The sequence below is a fragment of the Perissodus microlepis genome, chromosome 16 (assembly GCF_051167445.1).
Source record: "Perissodus microlepis isolate ML-2025 ecotype Zambia chromosome 16, ASM5116744v1, whole genome shotgun sequence".
NCBI classification, from domain to species: Eukaryota; Metazoa; Chordata; class Actinopteri; order Cichliformes; family Cichlidae; genus Perissodus; species Perissodus microlepis.
Genome location: NC_140476.1, coordinates 14578284 through 14597358, shown reverse-complemented (window position 1 = coordinate 14597358; position 19075 = coordinate 14578284). Strand labels below are relative to the sequence as shown.

Genomic DNA, 19075 nt, shown 5'->3' with positions numbered 1-19075 from the left:
TCTGCTCTCAAAAGGTTTTAGTGCATTACGCATTTCATCTTTGTTTTAAAATATCCAGCCTTGCCAGATACTTTTTACTTAACCCACAGAGCTTCAGTTACCGTGTCGCAGCCTCGTTCATGTGTTTCTAGCAGCTTCATAAACCAAACCTGACAAGACTGAGACTTCAAGGAGGTAAAACTGGCTTTTTTACTCTCACCAGAGTCCATGTGCCTGCACAGGTGGGCCCTCATAGGTGCAAAAGCAAAACTGCTCTTTGATGACTAATATTAAAAACACGATCCTCGTTGAAAATATATGACTGTACATGTTATGCTGCCTCTAATCTTGATGAAAGTGCATTGTGCACACTTTTCTGTTTGCCTTTAAAACGAAATATCACAATTTAAAATTGATCTCAAAGGTATCAAAGCAGTTAAACGTTCACAGAGGCACAAAAGGACAAACTCACTGGCTGTTTAGTTCAGCTTGCAGATTATTAACACCTGCAGCTGCTGTTTGTGCGCTCAGGGTCTCTCCACAATCCCATTCAGTGGGGTGTGACGTTTGGCTGTGAGCGTCAACTCTCTATGTGGCTGCCAAGCAAGACTCCCAGGGCATGCACCCAGGGGTCTCCGTCCTAGTCTGTGCATTGTCTGCACCCATAAGACTTTATTGATAGTTTTTCAATTGAAGTAGATTTTGAAAAAATAAACTCACACGTAGGCCTAGATATTTCCTTACCTATCAAAACACAGTAATACTGTGCATCATACACAAAAACTGTTTCCCACAATCTCTACCATGACTTTGCTCAATACCTCAGTAAGAGTTTGATCCCTAAATGGAAAAAAACAAGTCTTGCTTCAGTGAAAACCAATCCTGCATGGAAAGACCAATCTAGGCACAGCGCCGGCTAATAGCAATGTAATCTATTTTGCAGATTTAAAGTTGCCCACTCATCATTGCCACAAATTAATATGTATGAATTTATCAACCTCAAGATAATACCCAACTAGCAATACAGATCATACGTCAGTACACCGAACGAAATAGTAACTGCCGCTGTGGTGAACCACAGTAATGTCAATTAGCTTTGGTTAAGTTTTCAAGTCTTCAGTAAATTAGTGCTGACTCCTGTCTGTAGCCTGAGGTTTGAAGAAATCACAGAAGACTCAATTGCGAGAGGGGAAACTACTATTAGCAACCCATGTCTCTGATTTGGGGATATGAGTTCCGCTGGTCTGCTGGGCTAATCAGAAACAGGGACCCATTTACTCCACGCCTCTGCCTTACCAGAGGGGACAAAAAGCTGTCTTGTTTTTTAAAGGGCTCCTAAACAAAGAAGAATGCCAGAGACAGGAAGCAGAAAGGCCGCAATGACACCTCTGCATGCCTGCAGACATGGAAAAAACCTGTGAATGATTCAAAGGTCACCCAGTGAAGGCCAGGACCTGTCGTTACCTTGACCTGAGTGGGACCCACTGCACGCACACTGACAGAGACGCTTTAAAGGGTCCTTGGGGGGGGGGGTGTTTGTGCATATAACTGTGACTGTGGGTTATGCAAACAGAGATGAGACGATGCAAGGAAACTAAGTTGATTTCTCCCCAGCGGGGAGCATTTAACACAAACCATATGACAAGCCTTGCATTTCTATTGCTAATCCTACATCAATTAATTACCCCAGTGCGCCTGGGGTTAAGGCACTGACCATTTCCACCACATACATGACCACAGAGCTATCGTTTATTAACTTTATCAACTTCAACTTGACTGTTAAAGCATAAGATGCATTTTAAAAAAGCCCCTATGTGAGCGATCAGAAGATTTTAATGTGAAACTACTTTTCATAACATTTGCGTTCTCCTGTGCAGCCAATTGCATAACGTCTAGAAAAGCTTAGGGTTGCAGTTCATGTAATAAAACTTTACTTTTTAAATAATAATGAAAGAACTATCATTTCTGATTCTGCGCTGGTTAATGATAACTGCAGCAAGGCAAGGCACACGCCCGCCCCTATTTAGACGGAAGCACTATTCCAACAAAGTCCGCTCCTGGTTACGCAGTAAAAGCTGCCAGCAGGTCGTGGCCGATACAGATTTCAGCCATAATGCATGTTAAAGAGATTATGACAAAGTTGTAATTTTGGTAGTTGGTTCTGAAAACAAGAAGCGCCACATAAAAGCGTGTCATCCCAGTGCTGGTGGATAAGCAGCAGCGTGTCATGGTGACTGCGCTGCCATCTGAGCGATACCAAGTAACGCAGGAGGACACAAGGACAGAAACTCGCCAGTGCTATTTCAGTTACTTTCCAAAACCCTGGTTGGGGCAAGGCCTGCAATTTCAACCCCTGCTGTGGTTCAAGAAATCAGCCCTTTCTAATTATACCATGCTGGCCCAGGATGATGTAAAAATGATTACAGTCTCTTGCACGTTCTTTCGTCCTCATCAAAGTGAAGGTCCGGAGCCCACGAGGACATGCCCAACCCATAAAAACAGTTCAATATTATTTCAAGATACTGATTTAGATAAATATACATTAGCATACAAATCAATTATTCGACCAGGTCAAACTATGACAACCTTTAATGCTTATTCCAACAAATGTTCCATAGAATGCCATAAAGAAGGAAAAACTATCATTTTCATTAAAACTTCATAAAAGGAAACTCTTAAAACGGAATAAATACTGATATGAGTATGGGTTAAAAGTGCAAAAGTATTTTAATTATGCATGTGGATCATTTAGGCCTTCGTGTTTCTTTCTGATGCAAACTGATTACATTATATAGTCATGCACAAAGGCTAGTATGCAAAGTGATTATCCTTACCAAAGTCGTATCACTACAACTTCAAATTAATACTCCCCCCCATGTGTCCTCCTATCTCATTTCCACTTCTACCTTTCTGTTTACACTGCTGACTCATTTGTAGTTACATGAAGCGAGTCTGTGTAGTGCATTTCTCCTTTTAAATCTGTGCAAACAAATCGGATCCGTCACTCCTTGTGAGCAAATGCATTTGCCTTGTGAAAGACACGGGCCTTTTGCATTGTCCTACAAAGGTATACTGCTTATGTAGCTTATTTGCCTCTACTCTGTACTATCCAGTAGTTCACTTCACTGTTAAACAGGGTAACTGGACAGTTATCTAACAAAGTGCTAACACCCTTTCTCTTACGCCAAATTAAAAGCATGCCCAAACATATCAGGACAGGACAATGACATTTCTAGTCGCTTCAAATTTTCACAGCAACCTTGTCACCATTCACAGACAATGAACTAGATTAAACCCTAATGAAGGGAGGGATGCATACTGACTCATTGGCTTGTGATACTATGTGATGGCCGACACATTTCTCAGTGAACAGTTAGTATACTATATATGCTACACACAAAAAAAACCCAATTTACCAAAGAAACAGTATTGTCTTTATTAATTTATCAACTTGCCTGCCCCAAAAATCTAAAGTTTAAGGTGCAAACTATGATATAAGTCAATGCAGTATGTTGAGATAACAAGCCACGATACGTTTTTCTCCCCCCTCTGCACACACATACTGTACAAAACTACAAACTCAGTCAAGTATCAGCTTCTCGCCAGTTAATTTTAAGCCCTACACACAAAATGAAGAAAGACTATAATTAATGCAGATTCTTTCAGTCAGCACACAAAGCACGATGACCATGGAACAATCCACCAAAGAAGAGAATTCTTTCGCTAGACTGAGTGCCAATGTGGATTTACTGTGTACTTCCGAGACCAAGGTGACAGTCTCACAAAAGCTGTCATGGTTAACACACAGAAACCCGCAGAGAGGAGAGAGAGACAGACAGACAGACAATAAAGAATACAGAGTGGGGGGAGGGTCCTCAGTACGAGTCATCTATAGTGACGAAGGACAAACTGGATGTAATATGTTAATAAGACGCAAAGCTCTCTGGTTTCCAATACCAAAAAAAAAAAAAAAAAAATTACTTGTTGCGGCAAAGTAATGCAACCAATCTGGGAAACACTGAGGAGGCATCATTGCTTTCCCCATGAGGCCCTTCTCATTTCAGACCACTTTACTCAGTCAGTGGTAGCCATAGAAACGGTCAAAATACTGTACAAGGCAGCCTGAGAACAGGCTGTAAAACATAGACTGATAAAGTGATAAATAATAAATCCCACCGACTTGTTAGCTCTCTTGCTATGGCTTTTTTGTTTCGGCTTTTCCAATTTCAGCCCAGGTTCATTCCTGAAATAGTGTCATGTGTGACATCTTGGCAGGATTTTCCCACTTCAATGACTTCCTGTTTGCTACAATTAAAGTAAGGCACTAACATCCTCCCCACGGCCACGCCGCAAGATTTTAATTTTGCCTGCAACCATCAAATTTCATTAAGTTTTCAAACTCTCTAGAGATATTCTTCTCTTACTTGTTTTCACAGGATTACTTATCTATCCGTGCGGTCCCTGAGGAGAGAAAGCAACTCTTTAGTTTTAGCTTTTTAGAAACAGGAAAGCTTTGATTTAAATGCATACGTACTTGGTAATTGGGTGCTTTATGCAATGTTAAGATGCTGCAGGCAAAGTAAGACTGCAAAGGGTTTTGGAGCTAGAAACACTAAGAGTGTGCGATTCGCTCTCTTTCCTCTGAAACACAGCTCTGCAGTAGCCCGAGCTCTGGAATGCCTTCCCCACTGGCCCCTGGGGAAGTGTGACTGAAAGGGAGGAGTATGTGTGGGTCTTGGGGGAAAAGAGGAGGAGGTGGTGAAGGGTAGCACTGGGCAGGCACCATGACATTTCCCATTCCTCTTCACAAATTGCCAATTTAAGTGGGTATGGGAAAAAGATATGAACCAGACAATATCTTTGCCATGTTTTATTTTAAGATTTGTGACAGGGAAGCAACCGGAATGCCAATAAAGGGGCCGAGAAGCAGTGCAGAAAGACAACAACCCACATATTAGCAGAAACACTAAAATGAAGTAGATCTTAGAGTCTCAGAGCTTGTCTGATATCCTGAGGTGGAAATCCAAAATACAGACAATGTTTGACATAAACACAACAGCCAATTTCACAAAGCTCAAACTTTTTTAAGCATTTTTTCTTTTTCTTTTTTTTTTTTTTTAAATCATCTAGCCACAGAAAAACAGTCTCTGGTCAGTTTACTAATGGAAAATTCAATCACTCTTATTTTGATAGTGCAGTCACCGGGTAACTTTCGCCCTTCATATCCTGTGCTTTCCTACAGACAGGCTGACCAGTCAAGAGTCTTTGGACAAACTTTAACTTTCACCATTTTGGACAGAAAGTTATAATTCTAGCGTTTATTCATTGTTCTGCTCTTCTGATTTGCTCTGAGGATGAAGGGAACACTAACTAGAACCTTCAGCAGGTGCAGGACTTCTTCATGTGCCACCAGGACAAGTTCCTGAAGTTAGATTGTAGCTGGTAATTAAAGGCTGAGGCGATGCAGGGTCACTGGGGAGGCAGCTGATTATACTGCTCTGTTATTTGTCACAAAAAAATTAGCAATAAAAATATTTATTGAGGTGTATCTTATAGAGATCCTTAATCATCTAAGACAGATTTGCCTACGTTAGTGTGCACTTATGTGCGTGCACGTACATGAGTGCATGGTCTGCTCTGCATCTCTACCAGGGATCTTTGCTCTGAACCAAGGGAGGTGAAATTAATTTACCCAAGTGGCCACATGAGAAACTGGGACTGTTGTGGAGGGTCACACCAAGAAGCTTATAAAGAGATAAACACGGTGCGGCCCTCCACAACAGTCCCAGTCTCTCATGTTGCCTGCACCTGCAGCTGAACTCAGTGCTGATAGTAGGCCTGCCTTGACCAAATATTTTCCTTACCAACTGTTATCTGTTAGTTAATGCAATAAAGAAAAAAGGCGCCTGTTAAGGACACAAAAGTGGTAGTGATTCTAAATATAGTGCAACAACGAGTAGGGAGGCCACACTAAGTGGATAATGGTGCACTACTTGCATGTCTAAAATCATGTTTGAAGTCAACAAATGACACATGAATGTGATCTTCCTGTGACTGCCTGGTCCAAAACCTGTACCATGTAGGGGTTGGTATGTGCAAGCAGGAATGGCTATCGTGACGAGTGTCAGACAGTTGCCACCTTCTGACACATTCCCTAAGAGTTACATGCCTATTACAGGGATCACGGGTCTTATTTCACAGTCTTGATTATCTTTTTCCCCCCAATTTAGAAGCTTTTGTTCCATTAAACATCACATTTCCCTTTATTCCTTTCCCCAATGTGTGTCTACCTGCCTATATATGAAAAGGGGTGGAAATCAGCCTCCGCACGTACAGGCAATTTCACATTAATGAAGATTTATAGAAGATGACAATGGGTACACTAGAATTTATGAATACAATGCACAAGTCTGGGTCTCCACAAAGATTTATGCATCTGACAGATTAATGATGGTGTGATTCTGCAAAGTGACTCTGTGTGTGTGTGTGGGGGGGGGGGGAAGTGTTTTTGAGTTAAAAAGAACGTACAGAGAATCTTTGAGGACCTCTGGTAGCACATAGAAAATAAAAGGGTATTTAAGTCAAACCTAAATCCTGCGATGTGAAACATTGTGTTGCCAAGAACAACAACAGAACCACTTGCAGTTTTCTAATTAGACAAACAGAATGCAGAAGGACGCTACCAATCTATTTCACAGGTGCTCCAGCTGGTTGCGTTTCCTACAAAGAAAAAAAATAATTACACTCTTTCAGATTAGCATAATGAAGCCAAAAGACAAAAGAAAAAGAAAACAAAAGATGTACATGACACAAACGCAAATGTTTTACCATCCATGGAAATCCAAATGAGCCCAGTGTCCATGCTGAGTTGTCGAGGGTTTGACCTCATTTCATCAGAGCTTTAGAATAAATTATGGCACATTCACTGTTGACAGTCTTGGCTGGAGAGTTATTGATATTCATGCTGGTAGAATCATGTTTGAATGTCTCTCTGCAGGCCTCCTCAGTACCCAGACTAGACAAGTGGGACACTGTTCACTGCCAGACTACAGGGTAAATATCCCTCTCGCCTCCTATCCATCCTTGTATGACACTAATCAGCCTTTTGAGTGAACATCAGGGAGTAAGTTGTTTTCTGTGCTTTAAATTTTTTAACTTGAGTGGCACTAACCCAGCAAGGGGTGCATTCTTAATGAATTATTTATATTCTATAGGTGCAGCGAAGGACTTGTAAAGAATATAGCTGTAGCGTCAGGGTCGACCAGTCAATTGTTTGGTCAATAGACTCTCACCTGAAACAAATTCTCACTGATCAGAAAAGGTCTAAATCGATAGCTGTGTAAGACTGAACCGATATCTTTGGCAGTAGTAGGAAAAGACCACCTTTAGGGAAAAAAAAAAAGAAACTCCCCTGCCTTTTTGCAACTTTGGAGTCAACCATACTCAGAAACTCTGTTAAAAGTCTAAGTTTAATGTTTAAGTTTACATTACATTGGCTTCAAACTAATTGGCATCATATAAAAGAAGAAGATCGGTGTGTTTGAACTTGAAAAACCAACAAAGCTGACATTATTTCAGCATAAAACAACAATTTAAAAATAATTTATTATGCTGAAAATACAAGCTTTTAATGTCTAATATCAATTTAGGCCAACAAGGCAAGCAGATAGTGTACCTAACAAAATGTAGAATATCAAGGTAATGTAGTCTGTGCTACACACAACTAACTGGTTAATAATTATAGACAATTTCAGTCTACTGAGATTTTCTTTGGTGGACTTTAGTGTTCTTATGTTTCTCTCTAGTCAATGGTCTAGGTCAGGGGTCAGCAACCTTTAACACCCAAAGAGCCATTTGGACCCAGTTTCCATGCAAAAGAAAACACTGGGAGCTGCACATACTTTTTGACATCTAAAATGAAGATAACACTGTATATATTGTTTTTTACCTTTATGCTTTGTGTGAACAACTAAGGTGTGTTGCTTATGAAATCCATGAAGTGCTACAGAGAAAGTTACATTTTATTTATGTAATTAACACATTTTGAACTCTTAAAGAAATATAACAAAAGGAAAGACACCCAGCTGAACTAAAATGATCCATGTAGCAAATAAAAACTGTTGTGAGCCGCCACCCTTATATCACCTTTGGGCTTTTGGAGCCTTGACCTGACTTTTAAAAAAATAATTGGAAAAACGCACTATGCTGCTGAAAAATGAAAAATAGATATTTGCAATATTCTGCCTAAATATGTATTTTACCAGGTTAAGGTGTGTGGCGGGGCGTAGTCTGCAGCGCCGCTGCAGGGGAGGCGGACGCACCTGAGCGGCACCCGCAATCACGCCTCGCGGCCTTAACGTCTGTGCCATCTATGCTGTTGTTGGTATGTGTCGGGCTGTGAGCTGAAAAGCTACAGCCGGCTGTATGCGTACAGCAACCGTGTATGAAAAGTGGTCAATAAAGATATGCTGAAAAGCATGTTCATGGAAACATCGTCGGGTCTGCCGTGATATGTTTACAATGGGACTTCTGCTCCTGAACCTCAGCACAGCGTCTGCAAATCGGGGCTGTACGAAGTCACTTTCATCTTTACGCAGGACTGTAAGCTGTCATCTGTGAGGCGTGAGCGGTGTTTGTTTTTAACATAGTTCACGGTGGAGAGCAGCTGCTGACATAATGTGGATCCGAAGATCCATAATTGGCCTACCTGGGGTTGAAAGTCTCAATAAATGCACGGCGTTTCGGCGGGTATACCGGCTTCTGCGAGTGTGACACTTATTTAGAGCGATGAAAAAATAAAATATAATTTTATTTTTATATTTCAATATCACAATAATCTTCCAATTTAGAAGTACAAGTTAAAAAAAAAAAAAAAAGAACGAACAGAAATAAAACCTACAATTTCTCACTTTTATCTGTTAGAAATATTAAGAAGCTACTCTGAGACAAAAGTGGGGTTTATTTTCAGGCACAAGTGCAAAATGTGGTCTGGAGACCTAGGTTGCCATGGAGATGTGGTTTAACAACAGATTTAGCTTGCCATTAGCACAGACCATTAGGCACAGCTTCATCTGGGGCCAGGTGAGGTCATGAGAACACCAGTAACCTCTGGACAACAGCCTGTTCGGTAATGTTAAATGGACAAGGATGCGGCACAAAGGCTGTTCACCAAATCCTTGCAAAGAGCCTAATCCCATAAGCAAACAAGGACCAGCGAAAAGCTTGCAGCTTTGTACTCTTCACTGTCAGTGGGAAATCTGTGCAAATTTAGCTTCAATCAATCTTGCCTCAATTCATTCTCAGAACAGAAGGAACTTTTCAACAAGCACATTTACTTTAAAGATTAATAATATATTTAAAAGTAGATAAACCATTCAGGCACCAAGCAGGTCTTTTTTAGGATGATCTTCAACTGCATATACTTCCAAATTCAATTCTATGCTTTAGTCAGTTTTGAGCAAACTCTGAGCAGACAGAGTTTTCAAATAAAAACCGATCCAAAAATAACACATTTATTAGAAGACTTTTTAAATGTGAAAAGGAAGCACTCAATGCAAACTGCTCCTACTTGAAGCAGTTATCCTCTGTTCCTTTGAGGGTGGGCACAAAGGAACCAAGGTCATTAGTTCAGGCTGCTGCAAACCCTCCTGAGCTAAGGATGGCAAGACATTCATCTGCAGGCACAATTACAAAAAAGGAAAGAAAAAAAAAAGTCTGTGTTCAGAAATGCAGAACAGAGCAGCGCAGAGCAAAGTAGGTTTAAAGAGAAAGAAAGGGGGGCGCCGAGCCCAGGACTGAACAGAGTTCTCAACAGACACCCACACAGACTTTTCTGAGAGTCAGACACTGTGACAGCATGGGCTGGTGTCTGCAAAGAGATGGCAGCAGATGAGAAGGAACCCAACCCTCAAAACGCTTGGGAAAAATATCAAAGTGAAGCAACGAACAGCTGGCACTTTGTAGTATCTCCTATGGGTGACATGATCATCTACTGCATAAAAGGAACACTTTAGGTACTTATTTAAATCACAGACAATGGCTGAGGAAGGTATGAAAGCAAAACGGAGGAGAGGAAAAAAAAAAAAAAAAAAAAAAAAATCAGACAGAAGGAATGTGTCTGCCCAGGAAGGTCACGCTGTAATTAGAAAAACCTGTGGCCCGCTGACCTCTCCAGCCAATGAACTGTCATGACAGCCACTATCACCTCTTCAAAGACCATGTGAAAACACGCGGGCACGTTAACTGATAAACAGTTTTTTCTAGTCTTTGAAGTAGAAAAAACTGTTTGCCGACTGATGGGTGAAGGGTGAGGAGTGAGCAGAAAGAGAGTGGGATAAAGGGGGGGGGGGGCGCTATCCACGCACTGTTGCTGTGCTGTATATGCAATTCGCCCCCTTAGTTTGGGAAGTCATATTTTGAAGTCGTGAGTGGAGCAGTCTGGAGGTTGTCACCGTGTTTTTTGATAATGACTGAATCTGTATCCTCTTTCAGAGAAAAGCTGTGAACGAATGAACGTAAAAGTCACAAAGGCCATACTACCGTGACCTCTTATCACTTTAAACTTGGCGCAAGTAGCATGGGTAGACATCCATGGGACTATGACTGTCTGTGCCTCCGATTTGGATCTTTATATGCTGAAGAAAAAAAAACAAAACTTTTTTAATCTCTCTCCAAAAAAAGGCAACTTGTCAACACGAATCTAACATAAGCAACGAAAAATAAAAAAATGCAAAATTTCAAGAACATCGTCACTCTTTGTGCTCAAGTGCTATAATTTGCTTATTGCACATTGAGATGTTTATAAAATACAGTTTTATGATAACAGTTGTTTAGCTGTTAATATGACCTGAACTTAGTTTGTGTCTTCCAGCTGTTCCTAGAAGTCTTTCTTCTGACCACAGTCACACGTGCACCACAACAGTTTATTACTTATAGTAATTTCCACTAAATGGTGATAGGATTAATGAGGATCTACGAGAAAATGTCATTGTGAAGCAGAAGCAGGTAAGAGCTTTCTTTTTTTGGTCTTTAAAATTTTTTTACATTTTGTGCATTTCAGTGTCAGCGCAAGGAAAAAAGAGAAGCAGCAGACTTGAGGTTGTCATTAAAGTACAGGTTGTTAATATGTGCTTTTCCTGGAAAATGTTAGCCAGCTTTAACAATCAAAAATAGCTTGACAATCCAAAATGTATATATATGGAATGTGATCAAAAATGATTACAACCATCACTCTTAAAAGTCCTTCATTATGTGACGCGAAATGTCCTGCTCCTAATGTTTGTTGTAGCAAAAAGTAACCTCGAGGTGGGCCAACCAGGCTCACTGCTTTTCCCTGGAGTCCATATTTTGCTTTTCAGAAGGAAAGACAGGGAGTGTCTAATGTGGATACACCTGAGGTTTGTGGGCATCCAAGTCTGCATGTGTGTTTGGGTGTTTGTGCATTTGCACATGAGTGTGTGTCTAAGTGAAAGATGTGGTTTGAGCTACGCCCTGCTAATCGTTGCCTGCTGGCTGTGCAGTGCTTTGATAGCCGTGTAGGTCTGTGCACTGAATGGTCTCCTTTGTAAATCAGGTGCATTCTTTCTCCACCATTTCAGGTCCTACCGCAACTGCCTGGACATGAAAAACTACATAAACATGACTGGGAGCAAAATGGGAAATAAAAACCCATTTCACACCTATCACCAGTTCTCTTTGAAATAAAAAAAAAAAAAAGACAGAGGGGAATTCAAACACAACTGTAGAGGTGATTTTAAAAGCCTATTTATCACAGATTATTCAGACAAAAGCTGAAGGTTATCACTATAGGCAATCTAGAGCCTCATACCTGAAAGAGGTTTTTTTTTTTAAGTGGTAAAATCAAGAGGTTATGACAAAAGAGACAATGGTAATGTTCTGAGCTTTACATATGATGGGTTAATCCAAGGATATTAACAATGTATTTTCAGATTGTTTGACACTCATTTATTTTCTGGTTGTTAAGTGGTTGTTCTGTAATGGTCACACAGCGAATGAGCTCTGGAAACTACACTTCCTGTAGCTACATATACTCACAGAGGTTTTCTTTAAGTTTTCTCACAACCACAGACCAAGGAGGTAGCGTTTCTCCAAATGTCTGCGGATAACATGTATAGAGAAGAGCCTGCCACCCAGCTGTTCAGTGAGAAAAATACAGACAGTGAGGTACTGGAACTTGTGGCAGATTCTGCACCTAGTGGTGTTTGTTAATGTCTGAGTGGAGTGTTAGACATCACGAGACGGTGAAAGAATTTACTGTGATCCTAAACTCGCACATGAAGACTGCACCCGAAGCAGCAAAGAACAAAGGCCTCAGAACCTGGGCCTCACGCATCGACATCACACACATCCTCTGCAACCAGACAATGAAACAAAATTGTGGGGCGAAAGCAAGTCTGTTTGAGTGTTTTCATTCTGAACCGACGCCATCTCAGAGCAAAGATAACATACGACCAAGCGGGATTTTACATTTCCCTGTAACAAAAAAAAAAAAAAAAAAAAAAAAAAAAAGCTGCCTTTGTTCGAATGAAGAACCTTATATCAAAAGCTCCTTTATGTTTGGACAAATTACTCAGCCACCTGTGGTTATTGTGTACAGAGGAAAGTCTTCCCCTAACGCTAAAATAATCCTAATGCGGCAGCTATAACAGAGAGAACTCCCTGGAATCTCTGCAATGCCAGCTGTTCTTCTAACACCGTACCTCAACAGAGAGGTGATACACGAGTACGCAGAGCAGAGCTTACAATAAAATTCACAATAGATGTGAGATTTTACAACATAACAAACCAAAAAACTCTTCCCCTAAAGTATGATTCGCTTTTCTGGCGCCTGCCTTAAAAGATTTCATCTATTCCATCATCACAGCAGTATTTAAAAATCAGAAAGCCACCTAAACAAAAATCCTGCTTTGTTAACCAATTTGCTGTTGTCTGACCTTTAGCAACAAATCACTGTTTTATGTCAAAACACCCAAGAAGCGCACAGAAAGTGCAGAGACAGTACGTACCATTCTCCGTCACAGCTGAGGCAACAAAGTTCTTAATGCCCTCTCTTTCTCTCTCTCAAACACACACACACACACACACACACACACACACACACACACACACACACACACACACACACATAGAATGACCAGTACTTTGAACGCGGGTCTTTTACATCACTTAGATTCCATAAATTTTTCACTTAATCTTCCTGAAATTCAAAGAGGGTGCTCAGGCCGTGAATCGCTTTGAAATGGAATTAAAAGACTTAGAAACTTTGCAAGTCACTGAACCGGTGACAAATTTTTGTTGTTGTGTAAAGCTGCTTATCGTCATGTGTTTGAAGAGTCAACACGTTCTATGCCGTATCAGACCTTGATGATAATAAAAGTAATGTGACCAAATATTCCCTTGATATCCCTTGAAAAAAAAACAAAGTTGTCACGTTCTATGGGGGACGTAGTCATTTTCGTATATTGGTTTAACTGGAAAATAGAACCACATCTGGGGTTTGCTTTTCCTTCACATTTCAATGATTAGACCAACAATTCCTCCCAATATTTGCAAACTAGGGCAAGTGGCTGGCCATTATCTGTGGGGACATAAAGCAGGGGTTGACCCCAGGTCTCAGGTCAACAACAGAGTAGGTCCTCCCGGTCCAGCCAGGTGCATGTGTGGCTTCTGTCTCCATACTGACAAACAAAGGGAGAAAAGTTCTGGCAACTGCTGGTAACTGCATATTCGTTGTGTGTACAAGGCTGGTGAATGTGTCGGGAGTCGGAGGAATAAACAGCTGAAACTGTTAACTCAAATAGTGGACAGCTAGTGAGATTAACACTACATCACCCACAACAGACAGACAACTGTGTGGCAGCTGCTTCAAGCAGCACATGGAGCAGTAAGCCTAAGTAAGTGGGCATTCATTCAGGTATTACGGTAACACACGGTCACACTCAGCAATTAAAGCCGAGCCAAAAATGCAATTTTCCTGGATATATCAGCACGAACTGATCTGAAGAAAGCAACAAAAACAGCATGACTATTTACTCCTCTCAGTACAGTAAGGCTTCAAAAGGAGAAAGCTACTGGGGCCTCTGTGAAGGGTAAAGAAATGGGCCACTAAGGCCAGTTTGCCAGAAAAAGAATTAAATCTTGATGGAAAAATGTAGACTCACATGTCTTAACAAAGGTCCTTGGTATGATCTAAAAAACATGGTGACAAACTATGTACTTTACAGGCTGCTAAAGAAAACCAGCTGATTAATTACTTGACTGAACTCCAACTAAGACAAAAAGTTGTCTCCAAGGAGCTCACCCAAAGGAAAGTCACCACCATGCAACAGCATCCTGAGAACATAACTCTCCTTATTAATATTTGTTAAGTCCGACTGCTGTTATATTAAAAATTAAAGAACAAAGCAGAGCAATTTCATATAAACTCGTGTCATGGCGAGACAGCATCATTATTTCTACCAACCTGATCTTTAAATAGAGGGATGCACCCTCCCAGCAAACACCAGCTACAACAACATTTTAATCTTTATAATGCAATAATTTTCCCAGTGTCCCAAATATCGACCGTAGTGATTCCTATACACAGCATGTCCCTGCTACAATTACCCAGCTCTCAGAAAATGAGAACATCAAAAGGCAACTACCCACAGCAAACTAGTGCCCACTCATGGAATGGCAGACCATAAAAAAGTACTTAAAAGGGATTCACATGGTCAATTTCAAACAGATTCCTTGCAGATTGACTACAGGAGAGGCAAGTGGGAAGGAGGAGGAAACGAAGGAGGAAGGACCTAGGAGGAGCACAAGATGGAGAGACTAAATTAGCAAGCTGTGTGTTTTTGTGGTCTTGGCAATGGGGAGATCCCAAAGGAGAGCTAATGACTGCAGTGGTATCTGGCATGGGGGCCAAGTTTCCTTTACTGTTTTAAAGTCGCCTCCAGTCCATAGCCACCAAGTCATGACCAACATATGCTGAGCTCTCGTGCAATTATACGATTATCAAGGTCGTTCCTCCCACTTATTTCCATTATATGCTGCTGAGCAGATTTTACAGACATTTTGTCCTTCTGGATCTTCTGAAGAAAGGAAAGTCTGTAGAGTCCAGCCTCTAAGGACGCGCTTAGAGGGCCAGAAAAAAAACCCAGACTCATAAGACTAATAAATAATCATTTAAAAAAATGCATGTACATAATGCGTAGTGTATCCAATCATCAGGTTTTATGTATTCCTAACTACATTTTAAGTCCCAGGAAGGACAAGATTATAAAGAGATGATCTGCCAGCAACTTTTTATGACATTACCTACATTTCATTGAGGTCAAGTAACTAAATAAACTGTTAAAGCCCAGAAAATAAAGATATATAACAGATATACAGGCCCCATGCAGGCACAACAGTGGGGCAAAGGTAGCAGTTGTAGCTGACCTCTCAACCGTAAGAGCCCTAAACAACAGAAAGGAGTGGCAAGACTTTTATTGTCCCAGCATGAGAAAATGAGGCAGAGCCACTTCAGCTTGATGGATGGGTTCCAACTGGGAAAGTGAGGCTGGGGATAAAGACTTCTATCCCGCCATAAAACTCTGCTGCTCTTGGTCTTCACACACCCAGTAACTTCTGTGTTTAAGTGTGGAATAACAAGAAAACTACGCTATCTGAGTGATTCATACAGGCTAGACAGGTTGCAACACCTTCATTAAGGAAAATGTATACAAGGCTGCAGTTCTCAGATCTCAATCCCTTAATGTACTGGAAAGCAGTCGAGGTGATGTGGTGAAGTATTGTGTGTGTGTCTGTGGAAAGAAAGTCACGGTTTCCCCTTTAATTTTACCACCGGCTGTTGAGTGAAACAATCACATCAGACAAAGGATGATAGAGCACGATAGATGGAGATATGAGACATCTACCGTGCACACTGTAGACTGTTTGAACCAGACTTCTGAGGCAAGCCCTCAGGTGCTACAGCAGGTCTAGGCTGGTAGGTGCAGTATAAGCATAAATGGTCAACCTGCTATTTCAAGACACGTCTTTGGAGAAGGCCATTGCACGTACAAGTAAACAATGTATTGCTGAGACTGACTCATGATTAGTCATTTTGGAAAGGCCCGATGCAAGCTTCCAAAGTGAAACATCTGTTATGACACAACGGTCACATTGCATCTCCAGTCAAATCAAAGATAGAAAGAAAGACGGTATCCTGCTCTGATCTCACAGTTATAGATGTAGCAATGGCTGTGTGATTTCCGTCTATGGCGCGCTGTGTCACCAGTGACCTACAATGTGTGAGATCATATAGCTGTCATTTCTTCCCACACCATCTTTTACCAAAACTGGAAAACTCCCTGCATAGAGGACAAGTACAGGAAGAGCTTTAAAGTTCAAGTGCACATCTTAGGTTTTTCCTCAAGTACCATTCTAGTTATGGCAACAGTGTTTACAGATATCTAGAAATGAAGCACTGGTTTGTTTTTTTGTTTTTTTATAGGTCAAATGGAAAAAGTGATTTTTTTTCCCCCCCACCATCAGTTTTGTATATTTGCCAAGAACACACTTCAGATTTAGCTTTCTTTTCTGTTCTCTTCAGCTCACTTAACTCACTTCGGTTATCACATTTTCAATCTTTAACTAGAAGGCCATCTGTGAAGGGTACTTCATAAAGCTTAGTCAGGAATGAATTTATAAACTCTGAATGTAGCTTTAGTGTCTTGGTGTTTGGGGTATCTGATTCCTGGATCCTAGCTGTTTTTCTTCCAGATTTTACACATACCTGAATCCTTCTTGCTCCCCTTGCCTCCATCTCTGTTCTTCTTCAGCACTGCCTTGAACATGGCAAGATTCCTGGAATCCTTTCTGCAGAGCCCCTGGGGTTAAAGCAAATAAAAATATTCATTAACCCACAGTCACAACAGGATAACTGAGATGCATCCATTGTCAGTCTAACAAAACAGAGGCCATTTTCTGTATTCACGTGCAAATAAGAAAACAGATTAAACACACGAGGCCTTTTTTTGTTGTTTTTAATCAAGAATTAAGCAAAAAAAACAGGCCAAATGTGTCCTCAAGCTTGGAACACAGCAATGGCAAAACAGTGTACTGTATATCTGCATTTCTATCTGTTTAGCTGGCACTCGCCTGGGAGTGTTCCCACAGCACTCCCACTCCTGCAGGTCATCAGTGGAGGGGAGCATGGAAAGAATGCTCTAATATTTAAACAGAAAAGGACAAGTTCTGCTATCTTGTTATGCAGGAAAACAGTCGGTCGAATGCCCTGAATTCCACATGCAATCGACGCTACGGGGCTGCACTTGGGTGTTTACAACTGATATCCATGGTTCCTCCCAACCCTGTGTTCATTTTGAAACCTTAGAGTTAAACGGTATAACATGAACTCAAGGTCTGGCCTGGATGTTCTTGCTTACTTTGGGATTATTTATAGTCTTTACGTAGCTGGACAACAGTAAAAACATTCATAACACAGCGTTGCCTAGAACAGTTAATTGTGTGGGATTTTTGGTTACCATCCCTCTGAACACATTACAGGCTCCTACAGTACTGTATTAATAGCAGCAGAGCAATCTTTCCAATGAAGAGAAAAGAATGGTTTCAACCAAATAAGGATATGCCATGTGCAAACAAAACATAGTTCTTAACCCAGAGGCCAGGCTTCACAAATCTAGGTCCTCTTACTGCTTATTGAAAGAGGCTTCTGAATCACCCTTTTCCCCCCTATACACCATTTTTTTATTTTGTTTTTTTAATCCTTTACCTTTTTATACCCAAAACCAAACCTTAACAAGAAATGCAAATCACAGTGCAAAATTAGGAGGAGTTGGTAGTTTCTGTGTGGGAGCTCGCTGCTCATCGCCACAGTAACAATAAACATTACGCAGGTGAACCCAAAGGAAATGAGAAACGCCCTCTTAAAACTCTAAAAGCCAACATGACAAATTCCTTCCATCCCCCCCCATCGCAGCCACTGGACACAAACACAGCACCCAGTGAGAGAATGAGGTTCACCTCTTCAGGCATGGTATACAGTTAATCATTCCTAATTCTGAGCAATGCGTCTATCAGCTGTTTGCATCTGGTGCGGAGTTACAATGTACATATTACTTGAAAGAAAGCCAACCATGTGTCATCACTGTCGTAATGACAGCTTAAATAAAAGCACAATGATGACAGCATTATTAAAAGTCCGTGAGCATTTTAGCTCCGGGAAGGGAAAACGTAGAAAGATTGCTGCATACAGTGTAATGGAGAGTGATTCGAGACACTGGCATAGATACAATCTAGCCAACAGAACACAACTATGACACAAGGTTGCAAAAGCCACAGGTGGTCACGGAACAACATCTGGTAAACTAAAGTACTGTGTTACAAACGCTGCTTTGTTTAAACTCCCCAAAGCATCAAAAATGAAAAACCTTAAAATGATATTGGTGCCAATTAGATATACACTCACTGGCCAGTTCACATGTTCACTGATAAATGCGGGCAGGTAATCGTCCAATCATGAGGCAAGAACTCGATGAATTTGACTTGCTGCCATGAAACTGATACAAACTGTAAATACGGCCAAGATGACCATATTTACTGGGAAGTTCAAACTGAGCACCATTGGATGAAAGGTGATTTAAGTGACATGATATCAGTGCCAGATGGAGTGGAGTGAGTATTTCAGACACTTCTCATCTACTGGGATTTTTTCCACAAAAAACAAAGAAGCAGTTCTCTGGGAGAGAAAAAACCTTACTGATGTCAGAGGTTAAAGGAGAAAGGGACAAAAAGCTCTGAGCTAATAGGAAGGCAACAGTAACTCAACTAACCAGTCTTTACAACTAAGCTATGCAGAAGAGCATAGCTCTGCACAACACTTCAAACCCTGAAGCAGCAGAAGTCCACATCTTAAAGCAAATGTTCAGCTAAGAACACTGAAACTGAGGCTACAATTCACACATATTCACAAGAATTGAACAACATAAGATAGTGAAAGAATTTGGCAACAACAAACCACAGATCCATCCCGCCTTGTATCAACAGCTCAGGCTGCCGCTGGTGTTGGTGTTGGCCCTGGTTAGGA

General features: G+C 41.0%; 1 protein-coding gene across 4 annotated transcripts in view; it reads right to left on the bottom strand.

Annotated features, from left to right (window-relative positions):
- The window catches only part of tanc1b (tetratricopeptide repeat, ankyrin repeat and coiled-coil containing 1b), a 142835-nt gene that overhangs the window by 112597 nt on the left and 11163 nt on the right, over positions 1 to 19075 (bottom strand). For all 4 annotated transcript variants that reach the window (XM_084954705.1, XM_084954707.1, XM_084954708.1 and 1 more), the window contains exon 2: positions 16763 to 16856. In XM_084954705.1, the coding sequence (XP_084810831.1) occupies positions 16763 to 16823 (61 nt within the window). In that variant the 5' untranslated portion in view covers positions 16824 to 16856. The remainder of the gene's footprint in view (positions 1 to 16762; positions 16857 to 19075) is intronic.